Raw genomic sequence first — 27,225 nt, forward strand, 5'->3', positions numbered from 1 at the left:
TTTCAGAGGAAAACTAATATTAAATCTAAGGTCATTTAACAGACATAAGAAACTATACACAAAAATAGCAGCTATGTAGCTAATGTAAAAAAAATGTAGAAAATAATATATACTTACTTAATGCTGTAACAAAAGTCTGTTAAATTACAACTGAAGCCATAGTATGTCCAGCACTTTTATTGCAGCTTCAGGAAGCCAAACTTCAGCAACAGCTTTAAAGATATCTTTAACATCTACATCCTGAGTATTAACGAGTAGTGGTAAGAGTCGTATACATATTTTCAATATCGAAGTTACAATTTTTTCTGCAATGTCTTTTGCAATCTGAAAATTTGGAAAAATGTAATCAGCAACTTTTCCTCCACAAAATTTTGCAGCATTATCCAGTATTTTCACAAGAACATCTTTGACAATTTCTTTAGCAATACATTCAAAGTTGATAGCTCTACTGTGCAAAATAGCATGTGACAAGGATTCAAGAAAAAATTTTCCAGCAGAATATCCTATATTAATTGCTAGTTTACAGCCAGGAAAACGCCATTTAGTTAATTTTCCACCAAAGCAACCTCCACAATCTCCTGCTATATCTATTGCAGTGATTAAAACCTCTTCAATAGTTATTTCATATAAATGTGATACAGTTAGTTGTAGTCGGTACTTTGTATGAAAGACATGAAGTGGGATTATGCAAACTCGTGATAAGACCACTAGGATAATCCGGGGGATAGGCTGCACATTTACTGTAACTGTATAAAAACAAAAATACTATGTAGCTGCATATATTATTTGGATAATGGTATGCACAATATGCTTTGATCTTTGAGGCCTTTAAAATCCTCTAAGAAACTTGCTAGCAGGTCTTAAAATGCCAAATTCTCAGGGACCACTGGTCAAATTGCTGAATCATGTCATACTAACCATCCAATACATAGAACTACTTAGTAACCATGTATCTAAATACTCACTAAAAACTAAAAAGGTGTACTATATTGTTTTTTTTTTACATATAGTAATAACCACAATGAAGCAACAAAGTCTAAACTTCAGCAAAAGCCAGCTGGAACAAACAACGGAATCCCAATCACCTATTTACAAAGGTGTATTGCACTCCAAAGAACTATTCTATACAGTTTACTTACAGTGCAATCCATTTCACATTACTGATTTCTTTGTGATTTGTCCCATTTTTGCAGTTGCGCATGCGTATATGTACTCATGTTCACCATGCCATGTCCGGGATAAAGCAACCAACTGTCAACTTTACTTGTCTCCATTAATGTATAACACTTCCTTTATTATCAAATAATACTTTTCAGCTGGAAGAACAATTTAACTCGCCTATTATGAAAGGTTACGTTTTGAGCTATTACATAATAAACGTGCACTAGTCAGGGAAAGATCTGGCTATCCCAGAAATGAAACTTCTATGGGTGTGCCCACTTCAGTACTAGCACATCTTGCTATGAAACACGTTTTACAAATTATAGCTAAAGTTTATTATATGAGTGAGCTATGATGCCATTCCGTCATATGGCAACAGTGGCCATTAATGGGTTAACCAGAAACCAGTCTTACTATATGTTCATGGCACCTTGGCAGCATTGGTTAAGCCCAAAAATGCCTTCTTCCAATTGGTTACAATGATATTTAAAATATTAAGTGGAATTTTATACTGACTAGCTTGCTTTCAGACAAGAATAACTCAATAATGTAACCTAATCTTGGAAAACCTACCCTTCTGGCACATTGGTCAATTTTCTGTTTTATAGCTTAAATGAGGTACTGGGTGTTTATCTATCTTGTGTTAAGATTTTAGCTTGCTATCTTTAAGCATTCCTGAGATATGGCTGATTTTTTGTCCTGTACATTACAATCATTTTGTTTACAAATAATTTCATTCCTACCATCTAAAATACTTTAAAAGAGATTAGTGATAGTTTAATGTGAAGTATTCTTGGTAATTTTTGCAGGCATGTACCATTGTCTGAGACTTTCCATTCCAGCACCTGAACTAATCACTCAGTTTGTAAGTTTTCAGTGTCCTAATGTGAAATCACTACATGGTCTGATATAATCATCCACATCTCCTAGAAAAAGAAACTGTGGGTGAAAAACTTCACAGCAAGAAGGTTTAATAGTTGCTTTATCCAAATGTGCAAAAAAAAAAAAATTTTTTTAAATTATTGACATTTTCATTTGAGATTTTCCAAAAGTTTTACTTGTGCCCAAAAGGTCGGTTTTCCAAGATCCGGTCACATAATGGGTAATGCTACACTGACCAGTGACGTAACCAGCCAATATTTGATGGTTGGGCATAACATCAACTTAACTACACACACAAGAAACATGCTCATTTTCATGTGAGACATTATCAAAGAATAATATGAAAAGTGTATGGACACAAAGCCTACAGCTACCTGTGCTATAGTGTAAACAAATGCTGCTTACATGCATGGAAACATTTACTAGCTATAAGCTATTCCATTAAACTTGTAGGGCAGGCATCCACCAATTATTGCCGTAGCCGAGCATCACGTGACATCAAACTGCTGAACCAACAGTATACACTGTTCATTACATACATACTACAATCAACTGGCAGTGTAGCTTACAGACCAACCACCACAGTGATGTGCAAAGCTTTTTCAAGTAAACGCCACATGGCCCCAGATGAAGGCTGGGGCATTAATTTATGAACTATAATGGGTCTTATCATAAACATCAGCATGTAAGAAAGCTTCATCCCAGAGTTATAGCAGCCAATGTACATTTTGCATGACCATGCCAAACTATGGTGAGCGTAGTTCACCATAGTTTGGCATGGTAGACGTTCATCGCATATTTTGGCAGGTTTTGGTCACAACCCACGATCGATTCTATTGTGACATATGGTGATGCATTTTCATGATATCTCTAGGACTTGTCCATTTACATTAACAAGCGTAACAGTAACATTACCTTCTCCCACCCATCATTGAAGTATGTCTATAAAAGCAATCCAGTGGTAGAATTTGCGTTGACTGGGATGATTGACCACTTAGCACAGTGCGGGCTATCAGCCTACACCGGCTAGGGTGATTAGTCATACTGGCGAGAGTGCCGTAGGCTATTAGCCTGCACTAGAGCATGTGGACAACTGTACTTTATTGCCCACAAAGAGTGCTTTAATTCTGCAATAAAGCACTCTTTGGGCAATAAAGCATTGTTTGTCCTAAAGTGTACTATATGAAATATAAAGTACACTTTCCTTTGATCTCACCCACGTAAAGTTATATAAGCTACAAATAGAGTAAACAAACAAGTACAAGGAACACAATTAGGAGTTTTACGTTCAAATAGGGATTATAGAAGGTTGCCTACACATGCAGATATATACTTGTGGACATTTAATCCCTACTTCAGTTATGGCTATAGACTGAAGTAGAGATTAAATGTCCATTAGTACATATATCTTCAGGTGTGGATGACCTCCCTTGTTTCACAGTTCTAAATAGATAATGTAACATGACTACTAAAACAAGTAAAGCTTTTGATACTGAATGGTTGATGCTAGACACTGACAATTATAAAGAAATATTATTAAAAACATAACATAAAAATATGAAAATGACACATAACCTACCTTCTTTTAGTTTAATGTGAATAAATCTCCTTGATTCTTCGATACATATTGTTAGACACACATCAGACAAATTAAAATCTAATTTTGACTGCAAATGTGGCTTTAATAGCAGTCTTGGGTGCCTGAAAGGTCATAAAAAACAGAGTACAGTGTACGCTTGACATTTGTCACACTAAACATTAGAGATGTACTGATTCAACATTTATGAAAATTTCAGATACCATTTTCAGACAGTATGACCTCAATTACACATCCACTTTGTAAGTTGCTGTAGCTAGTGCAGTATCCAAATGCTTTAATTTATTGCATGTACTGCAGCACTATAGTGTGTTAATAGCTGCGGTTCACAAGAAGGTCAAGAGTAAGCTGTTTCATTAAATATACATGTATTCAAATGGAGAAGAGAAATAAAGTGAGTCTAGTATACTTGAAATTAATAGAAACATTCAACTGGCCTTTTCTAGCTACACACTATTACATAACTGATTTTTGCTCAATTTGTCAAGATTGGCACCAATTTGATACAAATCCAGGAAATCAGTACACTTGTATTCTTATTAACCTTACCTTGTTGGTTGTAGTTGTCTCTCTAATGTCAATTTTGGCTCTCTATTCTCTTGTGACTTCGATTTTGGCTCTGTATTTGGTGTAAACTTTTCTTCTTCTGGCTTCGGTTTTGGCTCTGTATTTGGTGTAAACTTTTCTTCTTCTGGCTTCGATTTTGGCTCTGTATTTGGTGTAAATTTTTCTTCTTCTGGCTTCGATTTTGGCTCTGTATTTGGTGTAAACTTTCCTTCTTTTAGCTCTGTAATTGGTGTAAACTCTTCTACTGGTTGTGACGGTGATGATATATACTTTATTAGAACAACACCAGCAAAAACAGTAACCACAGCAGGAACAAAAGCAGGAACAAAAGCAGGAACAAAAGCAGCTAAAGCAGGAGTAGTAGTAGCATAATAAGCATATTCATAAGCACGAGCAGGATCCATTTGATTCACCTACATGGATTTAAGCATATGTAATAGTTCATTGCAAACTTAGTATGAAGTTTACAAATACAAGGAATTTTAAGTTTGATTAGGGATCAAAGAGATAAAAAGTAGTGAAACAATGGAGGTCTCCTACATCTGAAGATATACTAGTGGACATTTAATCTGCACTTCAGTCTATACCCATGACTCAATTAGGGATTAAATGTCCACTAATAGTTAGAGACCTACCATGAAGATAACCGTGTTTTTAAAAATCTCTGGAGAGGTTCTCTAAAATGATTATAAAGACCCGGGTACTTGCATATCCCCAGTTGAGGGAGTCAATCCACAGCACACTTCACTATTGATCACTGAAGTGCTGAGTGGCATTGCAGATCTCACAGTTGATCACTGATTTGTTATGTCTCCTGCAAGAGGCAGAGCAGATCAGTGAGCTCTCGTTTATAGATAACAATGTAGAAAGTAGTTGTGGGTTTACATTTTGTGCAAGATATGATGACATGATGATGTGTTACTCAACCCACAATCAACCCATCTACTAGTACGTATAAATACACCCATACCATTTTCTAAGTCAGTTAAAGACCATCTACTCATATCCTCGTGGCTTTAAAAAACCTCACCTTTGCCCAGGTTTTTTAAATCATGAAGATCCTCATGGTGGGTCTCTAACTATTACAGAGTACTAGTTTGTTTTCTTTTTTTTGTAACATAATTATGGTGAAATAGCATGTACTGCATCTATCCAAGGAAAGAATGGTACCATACTAATGTTTTTGCTTGAAACACGTGCCCAATTACTAAACAAGTGAAGTAGCCAACTAGCGATACCACTTTGTTTTCAGCTACATTCAGCCCATTACACAACATTACAAGAAAAGCGCCTTTACAATCAATCCAGTCACTATGGAAATGAAAGCACTTGTGAAGTGAAAATACTCTCCTGCTAAGAGTAACTGAGACTATATGGTTATAGCATACACGGTGTGTTAGGGCATACTTCCAGTATATAGTACTTCCAGTATATAGCTATCTAATCAAAAAACAGCTAAGCTGTAAAAAAATGGTGTGGCCTCCAAAAAAGCCAGGGTGAAAAAAGATGTGAAATCCAAGGTGGCAGCCAAGAAATGGCTGTGGTGGTAGGTTAATGGCAAAAATTTTAATAACAACAATTCAGGTGAACTGAATTTTTTCACCCTGGATTTTTTGGAGGCCACACCCTTTTTTTACAGCTTGGCTGTTTTTGATTAGATATCACTTCTTTTTGTAATTTCATACCTAAAGCCAGCCTATGGCTAGCTTTGGGTATTTCTTTTAACTTGTCTGTTTCTTTTCTATAGGAATGATTATTAATTATATTGTTTAGCTATACATGCACATTTAACAATATTTGTGTTGATTAATTATTAACTCAATGCGAATACTCTATAGGGAAATGTGTATGTAGCTGAAAGTTTTACAGGGAGTATCATAATGTGGCTGTACACTTAGACTACATGGTGAACAGTTTGTATATAGTTGAAGTCGCCACGGAGTGACTTGTAACATAACTAAACTCTACAGAAAGAATTGCAAGATAGCCAAACTTTATACAGGGTAGTTTTATTGTAGGTGAACCCTCTACAGGGTGACATGTTCTAGCTGAACTCTCTACAGGGTATATAACCTGGTTCTATCTGATCTCTCTACAGGGTGAATTGCTTCTAACTTATCCTTCTACAGGGTGATATGTTTCAAGCTGACCTTTCTACAGGGTGATTTGAATTGCAGCTGATTTTTCTACATGATGACTTGTTTTTAGCTAAACTCTTTACAGGGTAACTTGTATCTAGCTGATCTCTCTACAGGATGATTTATTTCTAGCTCTTTAACTGTTTTAAGCCGATATCTCTACAGGGTGACTTGTTTTTAACTGATCTCTCTACAGGGTGATTTATTTCTAGCTCTTTCTACAGGGTAACTGTTTCAAGCCGATATCTCTACTGGGTGACTTGTTTCTAACTGATCTCTCTATGGAGTGATTTGTTTCAGGCTGATCTTTCTACAGGGTGATTTGAAATGTAGCTGATCTTTCTACAGGGTGACATGCTTCTAGCTGAATTCTCTACAGGATAACTTGGTTCTATCTGATCTCTCTACAGGGTGAATTGTTTCTAACTGATCCTTCCACAGGGTGATATGATTCCAGCTGACCTTTCTACAGGGTGATATTGAAATGTATCTGATTTTTCTACACAGTGACTTGTTTCTAGCTGATCTCTCTACAGGGTAAATGATCTCTCTACTGGGTAACTTGTTTCTGACTGATCGCTGTACAGGGTGATTTGTTTCAAGCTGAGTTTTCTATAGGGTGATTTGAAATGCAGCTAACCTCTCTACAGGATGACATGTTTCTAGTTGACCACTGTACACAGTGACTTGTTTCTAGTTGATCACTAGACAGGGTAACTGATCTCTCTAACTGGGTGACTTGCTTCTAATTGTTCTCTCTACGGGGGTGATTTGTTTCAAGCTGATCTTTCTACAGGGTGACTTGAAAATTTTTTAAACTCTTTACAGGGCAATTTATTTCTAGCTGATCTCTGTACAGGGTGATTTGTTTCTAGCTGGTCTTTCTACAGGGTGACTTGTTTCTAACTGATCCTTCTATGGGATGATTTGTTTCAAGTTAACATTTCTACAGGGTGATTTGAAATATAGCTGACCTCGCTACAGGGTGACTTGTTTCTAGCTAGCTATTCTCTCTACAGGGTGACTTGTTTTTAGTTGATTTTTCTACAGGGTGACTTCTTTCTGGCTGTACTCTCTGTACAGGTTGACTTGTTCTTACCAGACCTCTCCAGAGTGATTTGTTTCAAGACAAGGTGAATGTAACTGATATCTTTACGAGGTTACTTGTTTCACTGTGGCTTATTTCTAGCTGAAACATTCTACAAAATGTACCTGAACTTTCTATAGGGTGACTTATTTCTAGCTGATTTCTCTACAAGGTGACTTGTATCTAGCTAACTCTCCACAGTGTAACCTGATCTCTCTACAGGGTGATTTGTTTCTAGCTGAACTCTCTACAGGGCGACTTGAAATGTACTTGAACTCTCTACTTGGTGGCTTAATCAAGCCGATCTCTCTACAGGGTGATTTATTTCTGGCTTATCTCTCTACAAGGCGATTTGTTTCTACTGATCTCTCTTCATAGTGACTTGCTTATACGTAGCTGCATGAACTCTTTATGCATGGTGACTTGTTTCTAGCTGATCTCTTAACAGGGTAGTTTGTTTCAGTTGAGCTCTCTACAGCGTGACTTGAAACGTAGCTGAAATCCTTGCAGGGTGACTTGTTTCTAGCTGATTTCTCTACAGGACAATTTGTTTCTAGTTGATTTTGATTTGTTTCTGGCTGATCTCTCTACAGGGTAATGTTTTCTAGCTGATCTCTATTCTAATAGATTTGGTTCTAGCTGATATCTCTACTGTGTGACTTGTTTATACGTAGTTGATCTCTCTACAGGGAAACTTGTTTCTATTGAACTTTCTACAGGATGACCTGATCTCTCTACAGGGTGATTTGTTTCTAGCTGATCTCTCCACTAAGAGATTTGGTATCTCTACTGTGTGACTTGTTTATAGCTGATCTTTCTACAGGGAAGCTTGTTTCTACTGAACTCTCTGCAGGGTGACTTGTTTCTAGCTGATCTTTCTACATAGTGATTTAGCTAATCTTTTTTTCCAGCTGATCTTTCCACAGAGTGACTTGTTTCTAGATCTACAAGGTGATTTGTTTCCAGCTGATCTCTCTACAGGATGACTTGCTTCTAGCTGATCTCTCTACAGGGTTATTATGTAGCTGATCTCTCTACTGAGTGACTTGTTGAACTCTATTAAAGGTGGACCGATACCGATACCGGTATCGGAACCGATACTCATGGTATCGGCTAAGATCAGTATCGAAATAACTAAAGGTTCAATACTAATAGAGTTTCCTATTAGACCGCACTGATTAGAAATGTCAAACGTAGGACAAAAAAAAGCGAAGTATGGGATTATTTCTCAATTTCTGTCTCTGACAACAACAAGGCTGTTTGTCATGAATGCAAGGAGAATGTAGCTCGTGGAGAAGACAAGACAAATTCATTTAACACTTCCAATTTACGGAAGCATTTAAAAAATCGTCACCCAGATAAGTTAAGGGAACTCGAGGAAAGTGAAAAGGCGGCCAGCAAGAAAAAAAGCCAGTGCCCAAGAACAAGCAAGTTTCTCGCAAGCAATGCTCGAAGATTGTTTAGAATGGTCGCGTCCTTACCCATTCGACCATCCAGTAGCACAAAGGATTACTCGTTTAATTGCTGAAATGATGGCTCTGGATTGCCAGCCGTTTAGTGTAGTTGAAGACCAGGGGTTTGTATGTCTATTGAACTATCTACAGCCCCATTACCAGGTTCCTGGCCAAAAGTATTTTTGTCAACCATGATTCCTCAGCTGTATAGTAGTTGTAAAGAAACTGTATAGAAAATCATGGATGCACAGAGTTTCATTGCACTTACCAGTGATATTTGGTCCTCTCATGGGCACGGTTCTGTAATCAGCTTTACAACCCACTTTGTTACAGATAAGTTCACCAGAGATCAATGCTTGCTGCAAGCAAGCTCAATGAACGTCACACTGGAGACAACATTGCCACAGTATATTCTGATTGTGTGTGTGAGTGGAAAATTGAATCAAAAATTGTTTGTGCTTTGCGAGATGGTGGATCCAATTTTGTTGCAGGGTTTAATAGCTCTGGTGTCCCTAGCATTACCTGCCTAGCTCACAGTCTTCAGCATGTAATACATGATGGCATGTTAGCACAGCGGGATGTTCAAGAACTTCTAGCTGCTGGAAGGAGGATAGTTGGGCACTACAAGCACTCTAATGTTGCTTTCCGTTTGCTTCAGAGAATACAGGCCCAATTGGAGCTAAACGTGTGTGCATTATACCAAGATGAGCCAACCAGATGGAACAGCAGCTACTACATGTTGAAGAGGCTGGTTGAGCAGAGGAAAGCTATCAGTGCTGCTAATGCTGAGGCTGGTGCGTCATTCGATCTCAGTGCAGCTCAGTGGAAATTGGCAAAAAAGGTGATTAAGTTGCTGCAGCCATTTGAGGAGGCTACTGAAGACATAAGCATTAACTCTTCCTCCATTGCTCTGTTTATACTTATTGTAAACTCACTTAATAAACTGCTCCAGGAGACCACGGAATTATGGCTATGAAGCAGAAGATGTTGCTATCCATGCAAAGCCGTTTTGCAAGTTGTGAAACTGAAGATCTTTACTGCTTTTCCACATTGCCGGACCCGAGATTTAAGGATAGGGTATTTTCTAGCCAGTCCAGAATGGTTTCTTCTAAAGAAATGCTGATATCTACATATGAAGATTATCTGGAGTCCAACCAGTCTGAGGCTAACCCAAACTCATTAGAGTCAGCAGCCAAGCGATGTCGACAGGATGATTCTACAAGTGTTTTGTGAGTGCAGGTTGATGAAATGGTGAAGGTGCATGATTCTGAGCCTGATAATGATTACACAATTAGCCAAAAGATGGTGAATGCTTACCTCAGTGAAGCCAGTGCTCCTCGGCACAGTAGTCCACTACTATATTGGAATGAGAAACAGGCATCATGGCCTTTACTTGCTACCTTAGATTTGGCACCACCATGTACAACTGTACCATCGGAGAGGCTGTTAGTACAGCTGGCAATATTGTTACCGATAAAAGAACAAGGCTAGATGCAGAAAAAGTGGAAATGTTACTGTTTTTAAACAAGAACATGTTTTTAAAGAATGACTAGGAAGCATTTGATCAAGAAAGCAATCAAACAACAGGTTTTTAACTTTTTAATCATTGTAATAAAATTGTATACACTACAAAAAAGTACAAAAATATTTCATAACTTTCATTACATGTACAAGTTGTCAAAATTACAAATGAATGACATAAATATACAAAAATATCGGTATCGGAATTGGCATAAATAATAGTCATAGTACTCGGTATCGAAATTATTGGAAAAAATCAGTATCTGTCCACCTTTAAACTCTCTACTGGGTGACTGGAAGTATAGTTGAACTCTCCACTGGGTGACTAGATCAAGCTGATCTCTATACAGGGCAATTTGTTTCTAGCTGACCTCTCTTCATGGCAACTTGCTTATAACTGCATTAACTCTGTATACACAGTGACTTGTTTCTATCTGATCTCTCTGTACGGCAGCTTGTTTCTACTGAACTCGCTCTTGAAACATAGTTGAACTTTCTGCAGGGTGACTTGTTTCTAGCTGATCCCTCTTCAGGGTGATTTGTTTCTAGCTAATCTCTCTAGGAGTGACTTGAAAAGTAGCTGCATGAACTCTTTGCAGGGTGACTTGTTTCTAGCTGATCTCTGTACAGCGTGATTTGTTCCTTGATCTGCTTCTAGCTGATATCTCTACTGTGTGACTTGTTTCTAGCTGACCTCTCTACTGAGAGATCTGCTTCTAGCTGATATCTCTACTGTCTGTATGACTTGTTTATAGCTAGTCTCTCTACAGGGCAGCTTGTTTCTACTGAACTCTCTGCAGGGTGACTTGTTTCTAGTTGATCTTTCTATAGGGTGTCTTGTTTCTACCTAATCTCTCTTTGCATCTAGCTGTTCTTTCCACAGGGTGACTTGTTTCTATCTCTACAAGGTGATTTGTGTCCAGCTGATCTCTCTACAGGATGATTACATAGCTGATCTCTCTACTGGGAGACTTGTTTCTAGCTGATCTCTCTACAAGGTAACTTGTTTCCAGCTGAACTCTATACAGGGTGACTTGAAATATAGTTGAATTCTCTTTAGGGTGACTGGTTTCTAGCTGATCTCTTCACAGGGTAACTTGTTTCTAGCCGATTTTTCTACAGGGTGACTCTAGCTGAATACTCTACAGGGTGACTCAATGTATCAGTAGTTTAACACTTTGCAGGGTGACCTGATCTTTCCACATGATTATTTTATTGCAGTTGAGTTGTATACAAAGTGGCTTATAACTGAGTTAGATTCTCTACAGGACATAGTTGAATGCTTAAATATAGTAATTTTTATTTCATAGCTGACTGCTTTATTAGGGTGAGTGCTCTATTAGAGTATCTCGATCTCACACTTGCTACACCGAGTTGGATTTCGTGTTATAACTCTGTTGCTTGAAGTCTGATTCTTCTACACAGTTGAAGGTCCTTTCTAAGATGATTATTCCATCTGTGCACCAAATTTCAATTGGTTCCCTTGAACGGTTTTTCTAGTAGGCGAAGCAAGTGATCGTTTTTTTGTTAGCTGATCTCGATTGCATAATTGTTACACACTATTGGTTTTTTTTGTTGTATCTTCGTGGTCTTTAAGGGTGCTCTGTACAGTTCGTACAAGGCTTCCCAAGACATAGTCTGTTTTGCACTAAAATAAATATTATGGTCACTTAATTAGTCTGTGACGTGTTGACGCATTTTAGTACCTGTAAATTAGGTATCCCATAGCAACAAACACACGCATCTTGCTATTCTACACTCTCTCACTTAAATTAGAACTAATCCGTCATTTTAAATTCAATAGATATGAAATTTTCACACAAGCTACTTTAGTAATTTTATCAAAGAAGAGCGTTTTCCATTTTCAAATAGCAAGTTCAGATGATGAATAACGTGGAAGTAAAGAAAAGGATTCCTGGGAGTGTCAACCCGAAAGATAAATATGTGATGATTGAGAAGCTAAAAGACAAAAATAAAAACGCACAATGGTTTCTGCTTTTTAGCATAGTGTATCATAAAAGTATCAAGGCTCTTGTGTGTAAACTGTAGGACTAGTTCTAGTATAAAGGGAAAAACTGTAACTCATGTTCTAAAGCAAATTTTTAGTCATATTTACAATGGTTAGGCTCACATTTGGGCTTTGGAAAATACATTAGTTGACACTAAATATAAATACACATATGATACATTTAGACTGTGCATGCCTAACATCAACAGCAAACACTATCACAGAGATATGCACAAAATAATCATGCAGTTGTTCAGTTCTATTTCTTTATATCCAGCAAATGTACCAAAGATGGTATAGCACACTCCAGTGCCCAACAGATATGGTAACTATATATATACTGCCTGGAAACTGGCTTAGCACATTTACACATACCCCACACAAAGTAAACACAAATTGCACCATCACAATATGACATATGAATGTATTAGTAGTGTTTGTTTATGAAAATTAACACACCAAAATGACTTGTTTTTGTTTTGTGCCATGGCTACAGGGGATTTATTACTTCTTGCAACATTGGAGAGTGAAAAGCGTAGTGTGATATGGCTTCTTATTACATGTTAACTAGCCACAAACATGTATAGTTCATTGGTAGTGCCTAATCACTGGACTGGACTGGACTATGGACTGGAATACTGGAATGGACTACTGGACTGACATTTAAGGGAGGGGTCACTGTACATTTGGGTGACTTGTGACAACATTTCAGCACTAAGTGGTGAATATGATCCTACTGTGATAAGCCAAATGCGTTCAATTAAATGTACTCTATTCACTGCGGCTTGACAGTAGCTACTCTACTATATATAGCATATACTGACATGTAGGTATACCCAAAAATGTTTCTCTCACTCTTAGGCACACATGATTATTGTGATACAACTTCATATGAACTGGTGACTAGTCACTGGAGTCCATGATATGTAACTGTGTAATGGGGGCACATTAAATTAACCTACTTTTAAATTTGTACACACTAGTGTATGCCATTGTGCTATGACCATGCAATTTTCTACTCCTACTAAAGCTAAATGGCATTGTAATACAATTAACAGAATGCAGATATTTCATTCCAGTAATGAAATATAACCAGTTATACGATGGGATCTAGTTTGTGTGTTCATACATGCCATATAAAGGTGTACTACGATCACACAATAATCACGTATGCCTAACAGTGAGAGAATGGGCATACACACGTCAGTCTATACAGTCAGAGAGTAGATACTTTCAAGCAGTGAATAGAACACATTTAACTGAACCCAATTGGCTTATCACAGCTACTTTTTAGGAAAATATTCACCACTCAGGCTGAAATGTTGTCACAAGTCACCCAAATGTACACTGGGTAACCCTACCCTTAAAAATGCCAGTGTAAACCCAAAAAAATGTCAGTCCAGTATTCCAGTCCAGTGATTAGACACTACTATATTTATTCCCATTATAATGGTTGTTTACAGTTATCATTCCTAATATAGACTATAGAACAACATTCTTTGGTCAATTAAAGAAGCCATATCAGTGACGCTCAAGTTAACGCTTTTTGAATTTTGCCTTCTGTGTTGCAAGAAGTAATAAATCCCCTGTACCAGTGGTGCTCAATAAAGGCGTCTGCACGGAGAACCAGAGAACCGCCTACTTGTTTGTTTAACGGTTACTAGAGCAGAAAAAAAAATTACAAAATTAATTTAATTGTTAATTTACTTGGTAGCTATCACAAAATTTATTTTAACCATATAGGGTAGGGAATATATAATTTTAACCCTACCCGCAAAGAGCTATCAAGGTTACTAGCTTACCGTACTTCAGACACTCGACGAGATATTAGTGTTACGGATGTACGATAATCTTCTATACCGGTCGTAACAGCTACCAGGTTCTGCAGGTCGGAACGCCCGATGAAAGCCACTCGACTCTTGTAACCTTGCAACACGAGGCGGGGAGAACTCTATCTAACGCACACACAATAGCTCACGTGTACAAGCACACAAGGGGAAATACCTAAGTTTATGACCTAACCTAATACAATAAATAAATGAATGTACACTAGCTACAAATAGAGTTATTCAGTCATCAATCTCGACATCCTCCGGGGGGCGGCGTAGAGTTTCAGTCCATTCACTCAACTGTTTCCTTGCTCTTACAGCAGCGGCTCTAGGGTGTCTGGGTGAAACTTGATCAGTATTCTGTTGGACAGTTGACTCAGTTTCCTGTTGAACTGGCTCAACATCTGTCGAGGGATCTTCCACTTCCAGGGGGTATAGACGGGCAATGGGACGGTTGGTACGTCCACTTGCTGTGCGTACCGTCACTGATCGGATATACCCATCATTCCCCTTCACAAGTTCCTCAATTACTCCAAGTTTCCAACGGCTTCTGGGTATGTCATCATGAATTTGTACCACATCACCTGTCTTCACTGTCTGTTCCATAGAGCCCGCTGTACGGTGTCTTTCTCGTAGGGAGGTCAAGTACTCCTTTTTCCAACGAGATACAAAGTGTTGTAACAGCAGCCCCTGCCGGTCCACCTTACTTCGCAGTTGTTCAGCTGAAGGATAATCTGGGTCTGCAATCTCTTCTTCCTGTACATCAGGGTGTGGTAGGGCAATGATTCGGCGACCATACAGTAAGTGAGATGGTGTTAATGGCACCAGGTCTCCTGTGGAGGATGGAAGGTAGGTCAGTGGTCGATCATTAAGTACTGCCTCTACTTCCACAATAGTAGTCTGTAAGGTGTTCAGAGTGATGAAGGCTCGGCCCAAAGTCTTCTTCAAAGACATCTTCACCATCCCGACTAACCTTTCCCAAAAGCCCCCATACCAAGGGGCTCTCTTGGGAATGAACTTCCATGTTGTGCCCCTGCATGTGAGAGCAGACTGCAGTGTTCGTGACTGGAAAAGCTCATTTAATTCCTTTGCTGCTGATGCGTAGGTCGAAGCATTGTCAGATATAATTAACCGAGGTAATGACCTGCGTGCTGTAAATCTACGGAAGGCTTGTAGGAAGGTTTCCTCAGTAAGATTAGTCACCACTTCAAGGTGCACTGCCCTGGTACTGGCGCAGGTGAACAGGCAGACATATACCTTGTACTCACCAGTTGCTCCTTCACTCTTCACATACATGGCTCCTGTGAAGTCAACTCCAGTTACACTGAAGGGAGGCCCATCTTGGACTCTGGCCAGCGGCAGTGGTGGGGGATCAGGGGTAGGGAATGGTTTACCAGCGACTCTGCGACAGATCACACACTTCCTTAGTAACTTGGCTACCACTCTTCGTGCTGCTGGAATCCAGAAGCATTGTCTTAGGGCTGTGACAGTAGCATGAGTGCCTCCATGTAATTGAGTGGCATGAGTGGCGTACACAATCAATGTGGTCAGTCTGTGATTCTCAGGGAGGAGGTAAGGAAACTTGGTGTTGTGGTCAACAGGAGCATTATGTATCCTCCCGCCACAGCGGAGAAAATTGGAGGAGTCTAAAAACAATCGAAGCTGTCTGACTAGTGGCAAACGTCTAGTAGATGTCTGGCTTCTGTGTAAGGAGTTGATTTCCTTCAAGTATGTTGAGTGTTGGCAGCTTTGTATCCACATGTTCTGAGCTTTGCTTAGTTCACCAGCTGTAATTGGTCCTGTAGGCTTGGACCCGTGTGATTTAATACACTCAATGAATCGTAGCACATATGCAGTGACATATAACAGTTTAGACAGTGTACTGTACCTTTCTATGTCAATGATGGTTGCTACAGAGGATAATTGATTGTCTTCACTTGTTTCCTCAACTGGGTTGGGGGATAGCACTTCAGTCTCTGCAACAGTGAGTTGAACATGCTGTATGTCAGTCGTACTCCACTGTGGCCGTAACTCTTCACGGACAATCCACTCTGGACCATGTGTCCACATACTGGAAGTTCGTAGTGCTGAAAGTGAAATGCCTCTGGTTAACAAGTCTGCAGGATTGTCTGCAGATGGACAGTAACCCCACCATTGAGCAGGGCAGGCCTCGGTAATTGATGACACACGGTTTGAAACAAACTGTTTCAGTCTCTTGTCACTGTTGAGCCAATGGAGTACGATTTGGCTATCACACCACATGTGAACTACGTCAATCTTGTAATTGATTGAGGAATTGATCCAAGTGTACATCTGTGCAGCAACGGTGGCACCCATCAATTCCAGTCTGGGGAGTGTATGCTGCTTCAGTGGAGCTACTCTAGTTTTGGAAATGACAAATGATGATTCACAGTGTTGATGGAAGTATGCCACTGCGCCATAAGCCTTAGTGCTTGCGTCACAAAATATGTGTAATTCAATTGGTGCAGCTGTACTCAATCCATTCTTTAAATAACATCGAGGAATAGAGATAATGTGCAATTGTTCAAGATCTTGAAGTAGTGTCTGCCATTGTTGTTGATGCTCTGGTGGGAGTGGGTCATCCCATGATAACTTCTTCTGCCATAGCTGTTGTAGTAGTAACTTAGTACTAATTGTAACTGGGGAGGTAAAACCCAGTGGATCAAAGATCTTTGATGATTGTTGCAACACCTCACGTTTCGTAACTGGAGAATCACATGATGGAAAGGCCTTCTGAGTAAGTGACAAACTATCATTACTTGTGTTCCACACTAGTCCAAGAGTGTTGACTTGTTCACTATTGTCTGCGACATGATCCCTCTCTGCTGCTGCACAAACTTGCTTGCTGTTAGATGCCCAGCTCCGTAAATTGAAATTGGCTTCAGAAAGTGTTGTTCGGGCTTCAGTGTAGTATAGAATGGCTTCTTCTTCAGTTGAGCACCCTGACAAAATGTTGTCCACATACAAATTGTGAAGAAGATCCTTTGCTGTGGTTGAATTGCATTGTGTTAGATGGCAGTGAAGAGCAGCATACAACATAAACGGAGAGCTGGCTGACCCAAACAAAACAACTTTGAAGCGGTAGGTCTGAAGTGGGCTCTCAGGATCATCAGGGTTGCATGGCCACAGGAAACGGGTGAAATCACGGTCCTTGGGGTGTAACTGCACATGCAGAAACGCCTTCTCAATGTCAGCACTGACACCAAACTTGCGGGAACGGAAACGGAGGAGGATAGCTGGTAGCTCTTGTAAAAATGGAGGCCCTGTTTCTAGACAATCATTGAGACTGGCCAAGTGCTTAGCTTCATGGCTGCTGCAGTCATAGACTATCCTCAAGGGGGTTGTGGTCGAGTCCTTGTGTACCCCATGGTGTGGTATGTAGTGGCACGGCTTCGATAAATCAGAGTCTGGCACCTTCTCAATGAAATCACGTCTCAATTGTTCTTCAATTATTCCGTTGTAAACTTTGAGCAGCTCAGGTGTTTTACTCAGTTTACGGGTGAGTGACTGCACTCGTCGTTCACAAGTAGACTTGTTGGTAGGCAATACGGGGTGGTTAGATTTCCACGGAAAGTTCACAAGATAGGTACCATCACTCTGACGAGTTACTGAGTCACGTAGGTACTCCTGTAAGAATGTGGACAAGTGGCTAATTTGCTCAGAATCAGTTTCCCACACGTTGCCACTGTTGGTAAAATCAGTTGAGTCATACAGTGATACAGAACTGAGGTGGAACATGCCAGATGTTAGAGCAGGGGTGTAGTTGTACAGTGGTCCTGAAAGTAAGAATCCAAGCTTGCTTTCCACAGCAGTGGGACCTGGTCCTCTAATTACAGCTTCTTTCACAATTGACCAGTAGGCGTCAGCTCCAATAAGCATGGATATGTTAATGTCACCACTATCTGACACTGCATGATTGAGCTGTAACCCTTTCAAATATGACAATTGCTTAACATAGGAAAATGGAAGGTTACGGAGTGGCTGAGCAATTCTTGGAGTGACAAGGACTGATATTGGAATCTCTGTGCCCTCAGTAGTCTGTAATTGGATTGTGGCAATTGGAAGGGTTTGGTTGGAGGCTTCTGATGTTCCAAATGCAGCAATAGCAATACGTTCTGTTCTTTGAGTGTTAAGATGTAGAGAATTTGCAAGAGTTTGTGTGATAAATGAGCGTTGTGCTCCCTCATCCAGAAGAATGTTTGCTTGTGCAGAATAGTTGTTAGCTCTAACTGTGGCAACGGCTGTCTTCAGGAAGCACACCTTAGCTAGCTGGGGTTGTGACATTGCAGAGTTGATCAGATTCTGTGAAGCTTGCGTAGGAGGGACAGATGGCTGTTCGGAAGCTGGTTTCTGTGTGTTACTGGGAGTCTGGGGATTGTGTGTTCCTCGGCACAAACTGGTATGATGCCGTTCCTTACAATGTTTGCAGCGACCCTTAGACTGGCACTGACTGACTCTGTGGTGTCCAAGACAATTAAAACACAACTTATCCCTTTTGACAATGTCAATACGTTTGGATTGGTCTGAGACGGAGTCACACTGTGTGGCTGGATGTGATCCCTTACAAAACACACACTTCGGCAGCTTCCTGGGTTCATGTCTACTTAAGGCTCCTGTGTGAAATGATGCGGTAGAGTGATGATCTTCAAACTGAGATGGAGGAACAAAGGCACCAGCTTCAAGGACTCGTATTTCCTTTGTGATTGCCTCTCTAAGTTTGTCAAGTGTCCACTCAAGACTGCTGTGTTCTCTGGCCAAGTTCTTTCTAATGTCCACTGGAAGTTTCCCTAGTATCATGGGAACTAGTAGGGCTCCGTACGATGTTGTTGCTTGCCCTAATGCTGACAGTCCCCTCACGTGGCTCTCAATTGCATCATGAAAACCCCTTAAACTTGTGATGTTGTTCTTAGCTAGTGGCAAGTTCATCAAAGCATGCATGTGGGCATTGACAATCCTTTGTTGATCACCAAATCTACCCTTTAAAAGGTCTACTGACTGTTGGTAATTGACACTAGTTAAAGGAAACCCAGCAATGGTTCTTGCAGCTTCACCCTCAAGGTGTGCCCTTAGATAATTAAGCTTCTGAACATTTGTTAACACATTATTGGAGTGCACAGCAGAGTCAAAGGAGTCCCAGAATGTTTGCCACTTCAATGGGTCACCTCCAAATGTTGGTAATGTTAGCTTAGGGAGGCGGCTAACATTCTGGGGGACACCAGCAAATGTATTAACATACCCCTGAGCCTGATTAGGTTGTGATCCTTCATTGGTTTCTCTTGGTTGTTGTTGAGTGGTATTAGTTACCAGCGTGGCCTCACTAGACTGTTGATCACTAGCCGGATGGCTACCTGGTTGATCACTGACTGAATCACTTCCTTGTTGATCACTAACTGAATCACTTCCTTGTTGATCACTAACTGAATCACTTGCTGGTGTTGGTGGTGGGCTTTGGACACTCAGTGGTTGAAAAGGTGGAGCTTGAACATTGAGTGGTTTCGGTCTTGACTGCACTGCCTTAATGAAGGAAATCTTCTCTGCCAATGTGAAAATTATCTCCTCTGAGTCCAGTATTTCTGTCTCTAATTCTGTTGCATCACTGATGGTGGCTAGGATTTTAGCATCCAACTCTGTTAGTGTGGCTTTCTTAGCCTCAATTTGTTCTAATGATGTTTGAAGGGTGGCAGCATCTCTCTCGTTGGGAGCCTCATCACTCTCCAGGATGGAAGCAATCTTTCCAAATACACGTGTCAGGTGAGCGCGGTGAGCCCTTCTTGATGCTCGGAGGTGTGAAACTTCCATCGAACAAATTCCGATCGCCAACTGAAATAACAAGCAAGAACAACAGTGTCACTAACGAAATCGCTTGCCTTACTGGGTACCGTTATCCTTTATGCCACGGTACCACGACTTTTCAATGGCGGGTTAGAAGTGTAAGGCTCGCGATTCAACTGCGTCACAGCACCAATGTTACGGATGTACGATAATCTTCTATACCGGTCGTAACAGCTACCAGGTTCTGCAGGTCGGAACGCCCGATGAAAGCCACTCGACTCTTGTAACCTTGCAACACGAGGCGGGGAGAACTCTATCTAACGCACACACAATAGCTCACGTGTACAAGCACACAAGGGGAAATACCTAAGTTTATGACCTAACCTAATACAATAAATAAATGAATGTACACTAGCTACAAATAGAGTTATTCAGTCATCAATCTCGACAATTAGATGCCATGGGTCGTCCTCTCTAGTCTGAGCCACTCCCTGCACTCCCGCCACGCGCTTTACGAAAATTCGATTGTGGGTAGAGCAAAATTCCCACGAAAGTTTGTTACGAACAAGAACGTGTAATGGACACAGGAAATGATTGCAGAGCGGAAGATCAATCTTTAGAAGCGATCAAGTTATTATGGATGTTTATTAACAAACATGCTAGCGACTTGAATGAAGGTACGAAATTAGTATCTATCGGATATTACTCCGTGTACGTGTTAAAGGCCATAAATCTGTTGCACGTGTTGCTTACGTGTGATTCAAAGTCAGCCTTGTAATACTCATATCAAGCCATATAGAACTGTTGGCTTTTTGCTAGCATTACCCAAATTCAGTTTTGCCAGCACAACGTAAAATCCAAGTAATTTCCTAAATCAAAAAACATGCTTATCTAATTAGCTTTTTTTTGCAATTTATTTGTATTTTTCCTTCATTGGCTTTTACTTTATGTAGTTGCATGTGACCGAGGTTAGGCCATCATTATATTCCTTGTTTCCCGTCACTGCCCGCATTAATTTTTTAGGTAGCCACACCAATTTTAATTATTTGATTATTTAGTTCACGTGAATGCACTATTTCATAATAGAAGGAGGTACAGAGTGACTAAGTGTTAAGGTAAACACATTAACCTACATAGCAGAAAGTTGGAAGTTCCTCCACTCTTGTTCAACAGGGTGCATGGGTGTACAGACCTGGCAGCCTTCAAGATTGAAATACTCTAATAGAGCAGTCAGAGACTGAAATAACAAGTCAAGTGTATAATTAATCAATAATCACCTCCCACCCGCATCACTTTTTGTTTCATTGGGTGACTGGAAACGAGCAATATAATAATGATGGCCTTATGTATATTTTAATCACTTCATCAATGTTGATTGTAGTTGTATAGTAATTGTGGTGTTGTACAGTGTCTCTGCAGCTGAAGAATGCAGCCCCCCATGAGTCGTCATGTGAAATGACACTGAATTGTATTGCTAATGATATTATTTCTTGTTTCCTGGTGTCTTCAGCCCCTGATCTAAACCACTGTGAGTTGTTGCTGTAGTGTCTGTGTTCGTGTGTGCATACAAGCATGCATGATATGCACATGCACTACATGTTGTGTCTCATTTCTGCAGCGTTTGTTGCCTGGGTGATTACTCGGATATTACGACTGTTAGCTTCAGAACTTTGTCACCCACTCCACCCCAAAGCATTGGAATGTTTCAGTAGCATATTACATGTAAGGAATTGTGTACAGTTGTGTTAAGCCTAAACAGCATGCTTATAGTGTATACATGTAGAGCACAGTTTTATGACAACTTGTCATCATGTAGTACGATTTCTATTCTAATAAGTTCATTTAAAGCCATAAATTATTCTGTCTTTGTTTATGTGCTAAGCTATTTTTTACCTTTTATTTTCTCATATAATTAATTTCTTGTATGGTACACACAGTTGTGGAGAAGGAAGGATATCGCAATCTTTTCACTACTTGTTAAAGAATTATGTCAACTTTTGTCAGGTAAGTAACATACTGAGTTTTCAATGTGGTTATTGTACCTTCTTCACTGCAGACTTATTTATCGTCTCCATGAGAGTATTTCATGAAGGATGTCCTGTAAAACTCCCAATATATTGTGCTCATTTTCAGCACTTGATTAAAGAGAAGAATATTAAGGTATTCTCTATCATCACAAGAAGCTATTAAGGATTTATTGTTGTCACAGGAAGATCCAGAGCTTGTTCTCTCTAAGAAATTAATTGAGTTAAACAGTGCAAGAGACTGTGCTCTACTACAAGCGTCACTGTGGTGGGTGTACTGTATGTTGTTGAAATGTGTGTAAGATAGTTTACCCTGTCTGTGGTTCAAGTGCATAAAAAGATAGAATTTTTGCGTGCATGCAAGCATGCCTGTGTTTGTGTGTGTAGTGTTGTGCGTGTATTATTTAATCATTTGTATAGTGATGCTGTGACTGAATTATCACAAGAAATAGTTTTGTTTGGTTCGGAGATGTTGAATTCTTTGTGGGTTACACTGGCTGAACAGTTGAGAGTTAGTGGAACACTAGTCAAAGAGGTGAGTTATTTATTTGTGAAGGTTGGGATTTGCTTTAGGTATATCTGTTCTTCTGACTTTGCACACAGAGCTCAAGGCTTTTGTGTATATGTATGTAAAGGAACATTGTCAGATCGTTCTTGTTAATAAAAAGTGAATAAGTATCAAAAAGATTGAGTATTAATGGCTTTAATTTTCCTGATGCAGTGTACTTTAGTGTGATAGCCACTGTATAGAGTTTTATGTAAACATGGTGTGTTTATACAATTTTGGAGAACAATCTACACAGGTTGCTCTGTTTTAGAATATGATGGCGAAGGTCAAATCGCAGAATTCTGAGAATAGCCCATGATTACTTAGTGACTGTACCTTAATTGGTGGCCATGTTTATAAAAATATACATTAAATGGCTAATAGTTATTATAATATGTTCTATTTCAGCACACACTTTGGACTGTTGCAGCTTTATTGGAACATGGGACCAATATCCTTGTCAACATCAGAGATCATGTGATCCACTGTGTAATGGCCTTACTGGTGAAGGTCATCCAAGCACATCACAACCACTCCATGTAAGTCAGTAACAATAGAACCTTAGTTATCTGAACTACTGGGGGACCACCCTGTATTCATATGTTGCTGCAGGATAATAAGTGCAGTACATCCTCAGCTAGCTGTCCCTGAAAAAAACTTATAAAAAATTCTCAGTTACTAACTGAAGTGCAGATGCACTTTATTCTAATAGAACAATCATTTCTTTTAGTTCAGATCTTATAGATTTGTGACTTTAAATATGTGGGTTGTTATCATAGTTTTTTTTTCTTGTACAGTCAATTTGCTAAACTGACTTTACCCCTGGTCAACATACTAAGACAAGTTTACATTAAGAAGAGGAACTTTATCACACTGGCTCACTGGGATGAGCTAGCCAATACGTTACATCGTGTACTAGTCATGGGAGTGAAGGGATTATCACCTGATCTGCAGGTATAGTATAATGACACTTATTGATATACAGTGCTAGGAATAGTAATTTTCTAACAGTATTCCTAATAGAGAATAGCCTAATAACATTTCTGTGTTAAACAGTAATCGATTATTTGGTTCATTTGCCATTTCTAACTTACTTGTATTAATAGGAGGTGATAGGGGACCTGCTGTATTGTATGACTGAGTTGAGACCGTCTTCTACTGTCAAGCTGACTTGGACTGCTTGTGATGTCATAGGTCATGTGGCTAACTGTCAGGTGAGTGTAGTGTATAGTTGTATGAGACTATACTAGTTTTTTTTTGTGTGTAGCCATTTGTTGGTGCCTTCAGTTGGGCAGTTTACAAAGAGAGCCAACAGGATAATGCGACTAACACTCAGGCACCTGTTACAGTAACTCCTAAGAAGAAGTAAGTGTGTGTGTGTGTGTGTGTGTGTGTTTTAGAATTAAATATGTTTACTTTGTCAACAGTCATTGGGGACAAGTACAAAAGTATTTATAATAAGGAGATCAAACTGTTCCTTAGAATAAAACCCATTCATTTCCTTACAGCATTTACACTCTTGCAAACATACACAAAAACACACTATAAAGTTTCACATCTGATATTCACATATTTAGTGTGGTAAAGTTGCCACACCTGATGCTGAAGAAGACTGCAGGTTCTGACAAGCGACTGCGACGCTGTAGCAGTGTGATCTTCACGCAGTCACCTGCTCCACAAAACAAGTGAGTGCCTAGCTAAAGTTAGGGAACACACATCTTGATTACATAAGAATCATGTACACTTTGCATATACAAATTGCAATAGATATAGATTACTGCAGCATCTTATAATTTACATATTATAACATCTGTAGTGTGGTATGCCAATAAGTACCTCTTGGGCTGAAATGACGAAAAAGCAAGCCGATAACCGTAGCCGTTATTGAGTTACGCTTGTCTAAAAGCATTAGTAAGTTAGTCAGTCAGTCAAAAAAATCCACTAAAATGAAGAATTATAATTTCGTAGCAACTTATTGAAAGTATTTCAGGGTGTACTGAAGGCACTTACCAACAGTTTAAAGTATTTTGCAGTAGTGCTCTGAATCCCAAACATTTGATTATTCAGCAGTACAATACTAGCAGTGTTGGGACAGTTACTTTTTATATGTAACTCGTTACATATTACATATTATTTACAACTGAACTATTTAGTTATAGTTACATATTACCCATATAATAAAGTAACTATAATAATATTACTTATTACTTTGTGTCCACAGCTTAAGCTGTCACGTCTGAAACTACCACTTTATTACGTGACACGATTGCGTTGTTGGACAATGTGCAAATCTTGGTTATAAGCAAGAAGCTGGTGAATAAGCTTCATTCAGTAGGCTTCGTTACTTCGTAGTGGATAGGCATTACTCAGTTGATTACTAATGAGATTAGTAACTTCGTTACTTAAAGTAATAATATTATGTAATATTAGATTCGTTACAGTAACTTCATTACTTAGGTAACGCGTTACATTTGCAAGTAAATAACTTGAGTTATATTATCAGCATATTTCGTTATATTACTTCGTTACCACAAAAGTAATAATTACTACATATCGTGTTACTTATGTAACGCGTTACCCCCAACACTGAATACTAGACTCTTCTCAACAGGTGTATGTTCTATTAGAATAGTTGAATGGAGCTGCTTATCTGAACAATTTGTTATTGAAGTAGTGTGTATGAGGATTGATATTTTAAGTATATGTAGTTGTCAAATAATTGTGAACCCTGTCTATTCTGGTTATCTTAGGACCAAATTAGGCAGGCCACTTGTATACCAATGACACGTACATTTAATTTTTTGTTACAAATGTTGTTCATGGTGACTCCCAAAAGATGGAGTTTGGGTGGTGTCTTAGGTTTCAGTAAACAAGATTTCTCTTGATGTGTTTCTGTATTGCCTACGCTGTATGTATGAGTTACCCTCTGTATTATGTAGGGAGGCTGTGTCCACCTTTACAAACCGGCTGATACAACGTTTGACACAAATGCTCAACGTTGCCAGACAATTAGGAGACAACACAGAAGCAGTAAGTACTATCTGTATACTACTATATCACTCCTATGATGTGTTGTACCACTTAGCTGATCTTGGCATTAGAAGGAATACGGGCAGTTATGGAGATCCACTTTAGAGCTATTGTCAGAAAGAGACAGCTAAACTGTTGGTTTAACACTTGGGACCTGTCACAAGTAGTACACAGCTTTGAAACCATCCTAGCAACAGTGTTCAACAAACATTCCACAATTGATGTGAAGTCATTAGAAAAGGTACACCAGTACAGAATACTACTCCCTAACATATTATTCCTTAGATCTATTACATCATGTGTGATGCAATTGGTGCAGTGTTTGCAGCGTCACTGTGTGGTCAGTTAAGATGGAGTCTGTACTTTGTGTATGTTTCTGTTGTGCATCTGTTTTAGCGGATTACAAAATATCGGTGTCAACAATGGATTGTCTCTGCTGGATAATTTCCCTGCCATGGGAAGAGGTAAGCACAACTAAACTATGTCAGCAGAAATACTAAATACAGTGTATCTGGTTCTCCAAATCTCAGTTACCTAAACACCTTGATTATCTGAGTTCCAAAGCGACTGTTCAATTAGAGTATTTTGTTGCTAGTGTGTCATATCTTTAGAGTAACTGAACTAAGTCAATGGGCTTCAGTTATTCAAGTAACTTCACTTATCTGAAAACTTTGTATAACTCTAGGAACAAAAGTGTTCAGGCTCCACAGTAATCTCAAGCATCACTGTTGCAAAACTTGGAAAACAATTGATAGGAAAGAGTAGCCAGTTTCTTTGATTAACAGTTAATGTAAAGAACATTCACCTAAAAATTTGCATTCTCTATCCTAATAAAACAGTCATCTCCATCCTAATGGAGCTAGTATACCAGCAATCATATTAGTATTGTCACTGTTGACGTAACTAGGTCTGAGAACACCAATAGTTACAAGAGAATTTGTAGAAAGTATTGAGCATAACATGTCTGAGTCCCTGAGCCTAGTGCTCCAGGGTGTTAGTTTATTACAGTGTGCTAATGGTTGTGATGTGTCACTTAGTCTGATGTGACCACCAACTGGTCCAGTGTGGTGGGGGGTGGATCACTGATAGCACAACAACGTAAAGAGATCAAAATAAGATTACTGGAAATTGCTTGTAAGTTAAGTGTGTGTTCTATTAGAGTATTTTGAGTTTATTGTGTGTGTGTGTGTTTTGTTCTGTAGCTGGTGAACTGCTGGTTTGTAGTTTTAGAAGTTTTGCAGTGATGCCAGTTGATAAGTACTCAATTCTTCGTAAACAAATCTTACAGTTAGCCATGGTCAGTCACAATTATACTCTCTCTGTGCGTGTGTGTGTGTGTGTACTGTGTTTTGTACTGTGTTATGTACCGTGTTATGTACCGTGTTATGTACCATGTTATGTACTGCACATCTTTTATGTAGTTTATGATTTGGACTTGCTGAATTTATCCATCATTAGGGGAACAAAGAGCTCAAGATATTACCTAATTTGGGTGCCTACTGTTCTCAAATAGAAGACAACCAATTACTAAAACACTTGATCATGTGAGCCACATTACATCATTGTAAACATCAGATCACCTGATCC

The 27,225-nt window shown here is 39.2% G+C and overlaps 3 protein-coding genes across 13 annotated transcripts in view; 2 read left to right on the top strand and 1 right to left on the bottom strand.

Annotated features, from left to right (window-relative positions):
* LOC136267210 (uncharacterized) lies at positions 1 to 20,481 on the bottom strand. Of its 3 annotated transcripts, none has more exons than XM_066062298.1 (4): positions 14,223 to 20,481; positions 4,190 to 4,620; positions 3,623 to 3,744; positions 1 to 746 (listed from the first exon to the last, which is right to left on the bottom strand). In XM_066062298.1, the coding sequence occupies exon 1, from the start codon at positions 20,062 to 20,064 to the stop codon at positions 14,485 to 14,487; it is 5,580 nt and encodes a 1,859-aa protein (XP_065918370.1). In that variant the 5' UTR covers positions 20,065 to 20,481; the 3' UTR covers positions 1 to 746; positions 3,623 to 3,744; positions 4,190 to 4,620; positions 14,223 to 14,484. The 3 variants fall into 3 exon arrangements, with proteins under 3 accessions (XP_065918370.1, XP_065918369.1, XP_065918371.1); XM_066062297.1 differs by having other exon boundaries at positions 14,218 to 20,481; XM_066062299.1 differs by lacking the exons at positions 1 to 746; positions 3,623 to 3,744; positions 4,190 to 4,620 and adding an exon at positions 10,472 to 12,366 and having other exon boundaries at positions 14,218 to 20,481.
* On the top strand, positions 9,239 to 10,377 carry LOC136267511 (zinc finger BED domain-containing protein 4-like). Its single transcript, XM_066062677.1, has 4 exons — positions 9,239 to 9,305; positions 9,378 to 9,680; positions 9,839 to 10,115; positions 10,182 to 10,377. The coding sequence occupies exons 1-4, from the start codon at positions 9,239 to 9,241 to the stop codon at positions 10,375 to 10,377; spliced, it is 843 nt and encodes a 280-aa protein (XP_065918749.1).
* A 49-nt stretch (positions 20,482 to 20,530) lies between the features above and the next one.
* LOC136267208 (serine/threonine-protein kinase ATR-like) overlaps positions 20,531 to 27,225 on the top strand; it is a 31,997-nt gene continuing 25,302 nt past the window's right edge. For 5 of the 9 annotated variants that reach the window (XM_066062288.1, XM_066062290.1, XM_066062291.1 and 2 more), the window contains exons 1-19: positions 20,532 to 20,714; positions 21,446 to 21,565; positions 21,656 to 21,759; positions 21,975 to 22,041; positions 22,094 to 22,197; positions 22,247 to 22,329; positions 22,482 to 22,596; positions 23,017 to 23,147; positions 23,406 to 23,562; positions 23,715 to 23,822; positions 23,876 to 23,973; positions 24,186 to 24,293; positions 25,548 to 25,638; positions 25,694 to 25,879; positions 25,924 to 25,978; positions 26,035 to 26,102; positions 26,676 to 26,772; positions 26,841 to 26,935; positions 27,097 to 27,182. In XM_066062288.1, the coding sequence (XP_065918360.1) occupies positions 20,615 to 20,714; positions 21,446 to 21,565; positions 21,656 to 21,759; positions 21,975 to 22,041; positions 22,094 to 22,197; positions 22,247 to 22,329; positions 22,482 to 22,596; positions 23,017 to 23,147; positions 23,406 to 23,562; positions 23,715 to 23,822; positions 23,876 to 23,973; positions 24,186 to 24,293; positions 25,548 to 25,638; positions 25,694 to 25,879; positions 25,924 to 25,978; positions 26,035 to 26,102; positions 26,676 to 26,772; positions 26,841 to 26,935; positions 27,097 to 27,182 (1,973 nt within the window). In that variant the 5' untranslated portion in view covers positions 20,532 to 20,614. Of the gene's footprint in view, positions 20,715 to 21,445; positions 21,566 to 21,655; positions 21,760 to 21,974; positions 22,042 to 22,093; positions 22,198 to 22,246; positions 22,330 to 22,481; positions 22,597 to 23,016; positions 23,148 to 23,405; positions 23,563 to 23,714; positions 23,823 to 23,875; positions 23,974 to 24,185; positions 24,294 to 25,547; positions 25,639 to 25,693; positions 25,880 to 25,923; positions 25,979 to 26,034; positions 26,103 to 26,675; positions 26,773 to 26,840; positions 26,936 to 27,096; positions 27,183 to 27,225 lie in introns of all 9 variants that reach the window. The other 4 variants (XM_066062292.1, XM_066062296.1, XM_066062293.1 and 1 more) reach the window with 1 other exon arrangement.

This window comes from Dysidea avara, chromosome 9 (genome assembly GCF_963678975.1).
Source record: "Dysidea avara chromosome 9, odDysAvar1.4, whole genome shotgun sequence".
NCBI classification, from domain to species: Eukaryota; Metazoa; Porifera; class Demospongiae; order Dictyoceratida; family Dysideidae; genus Dysidea; species Dysidea avara.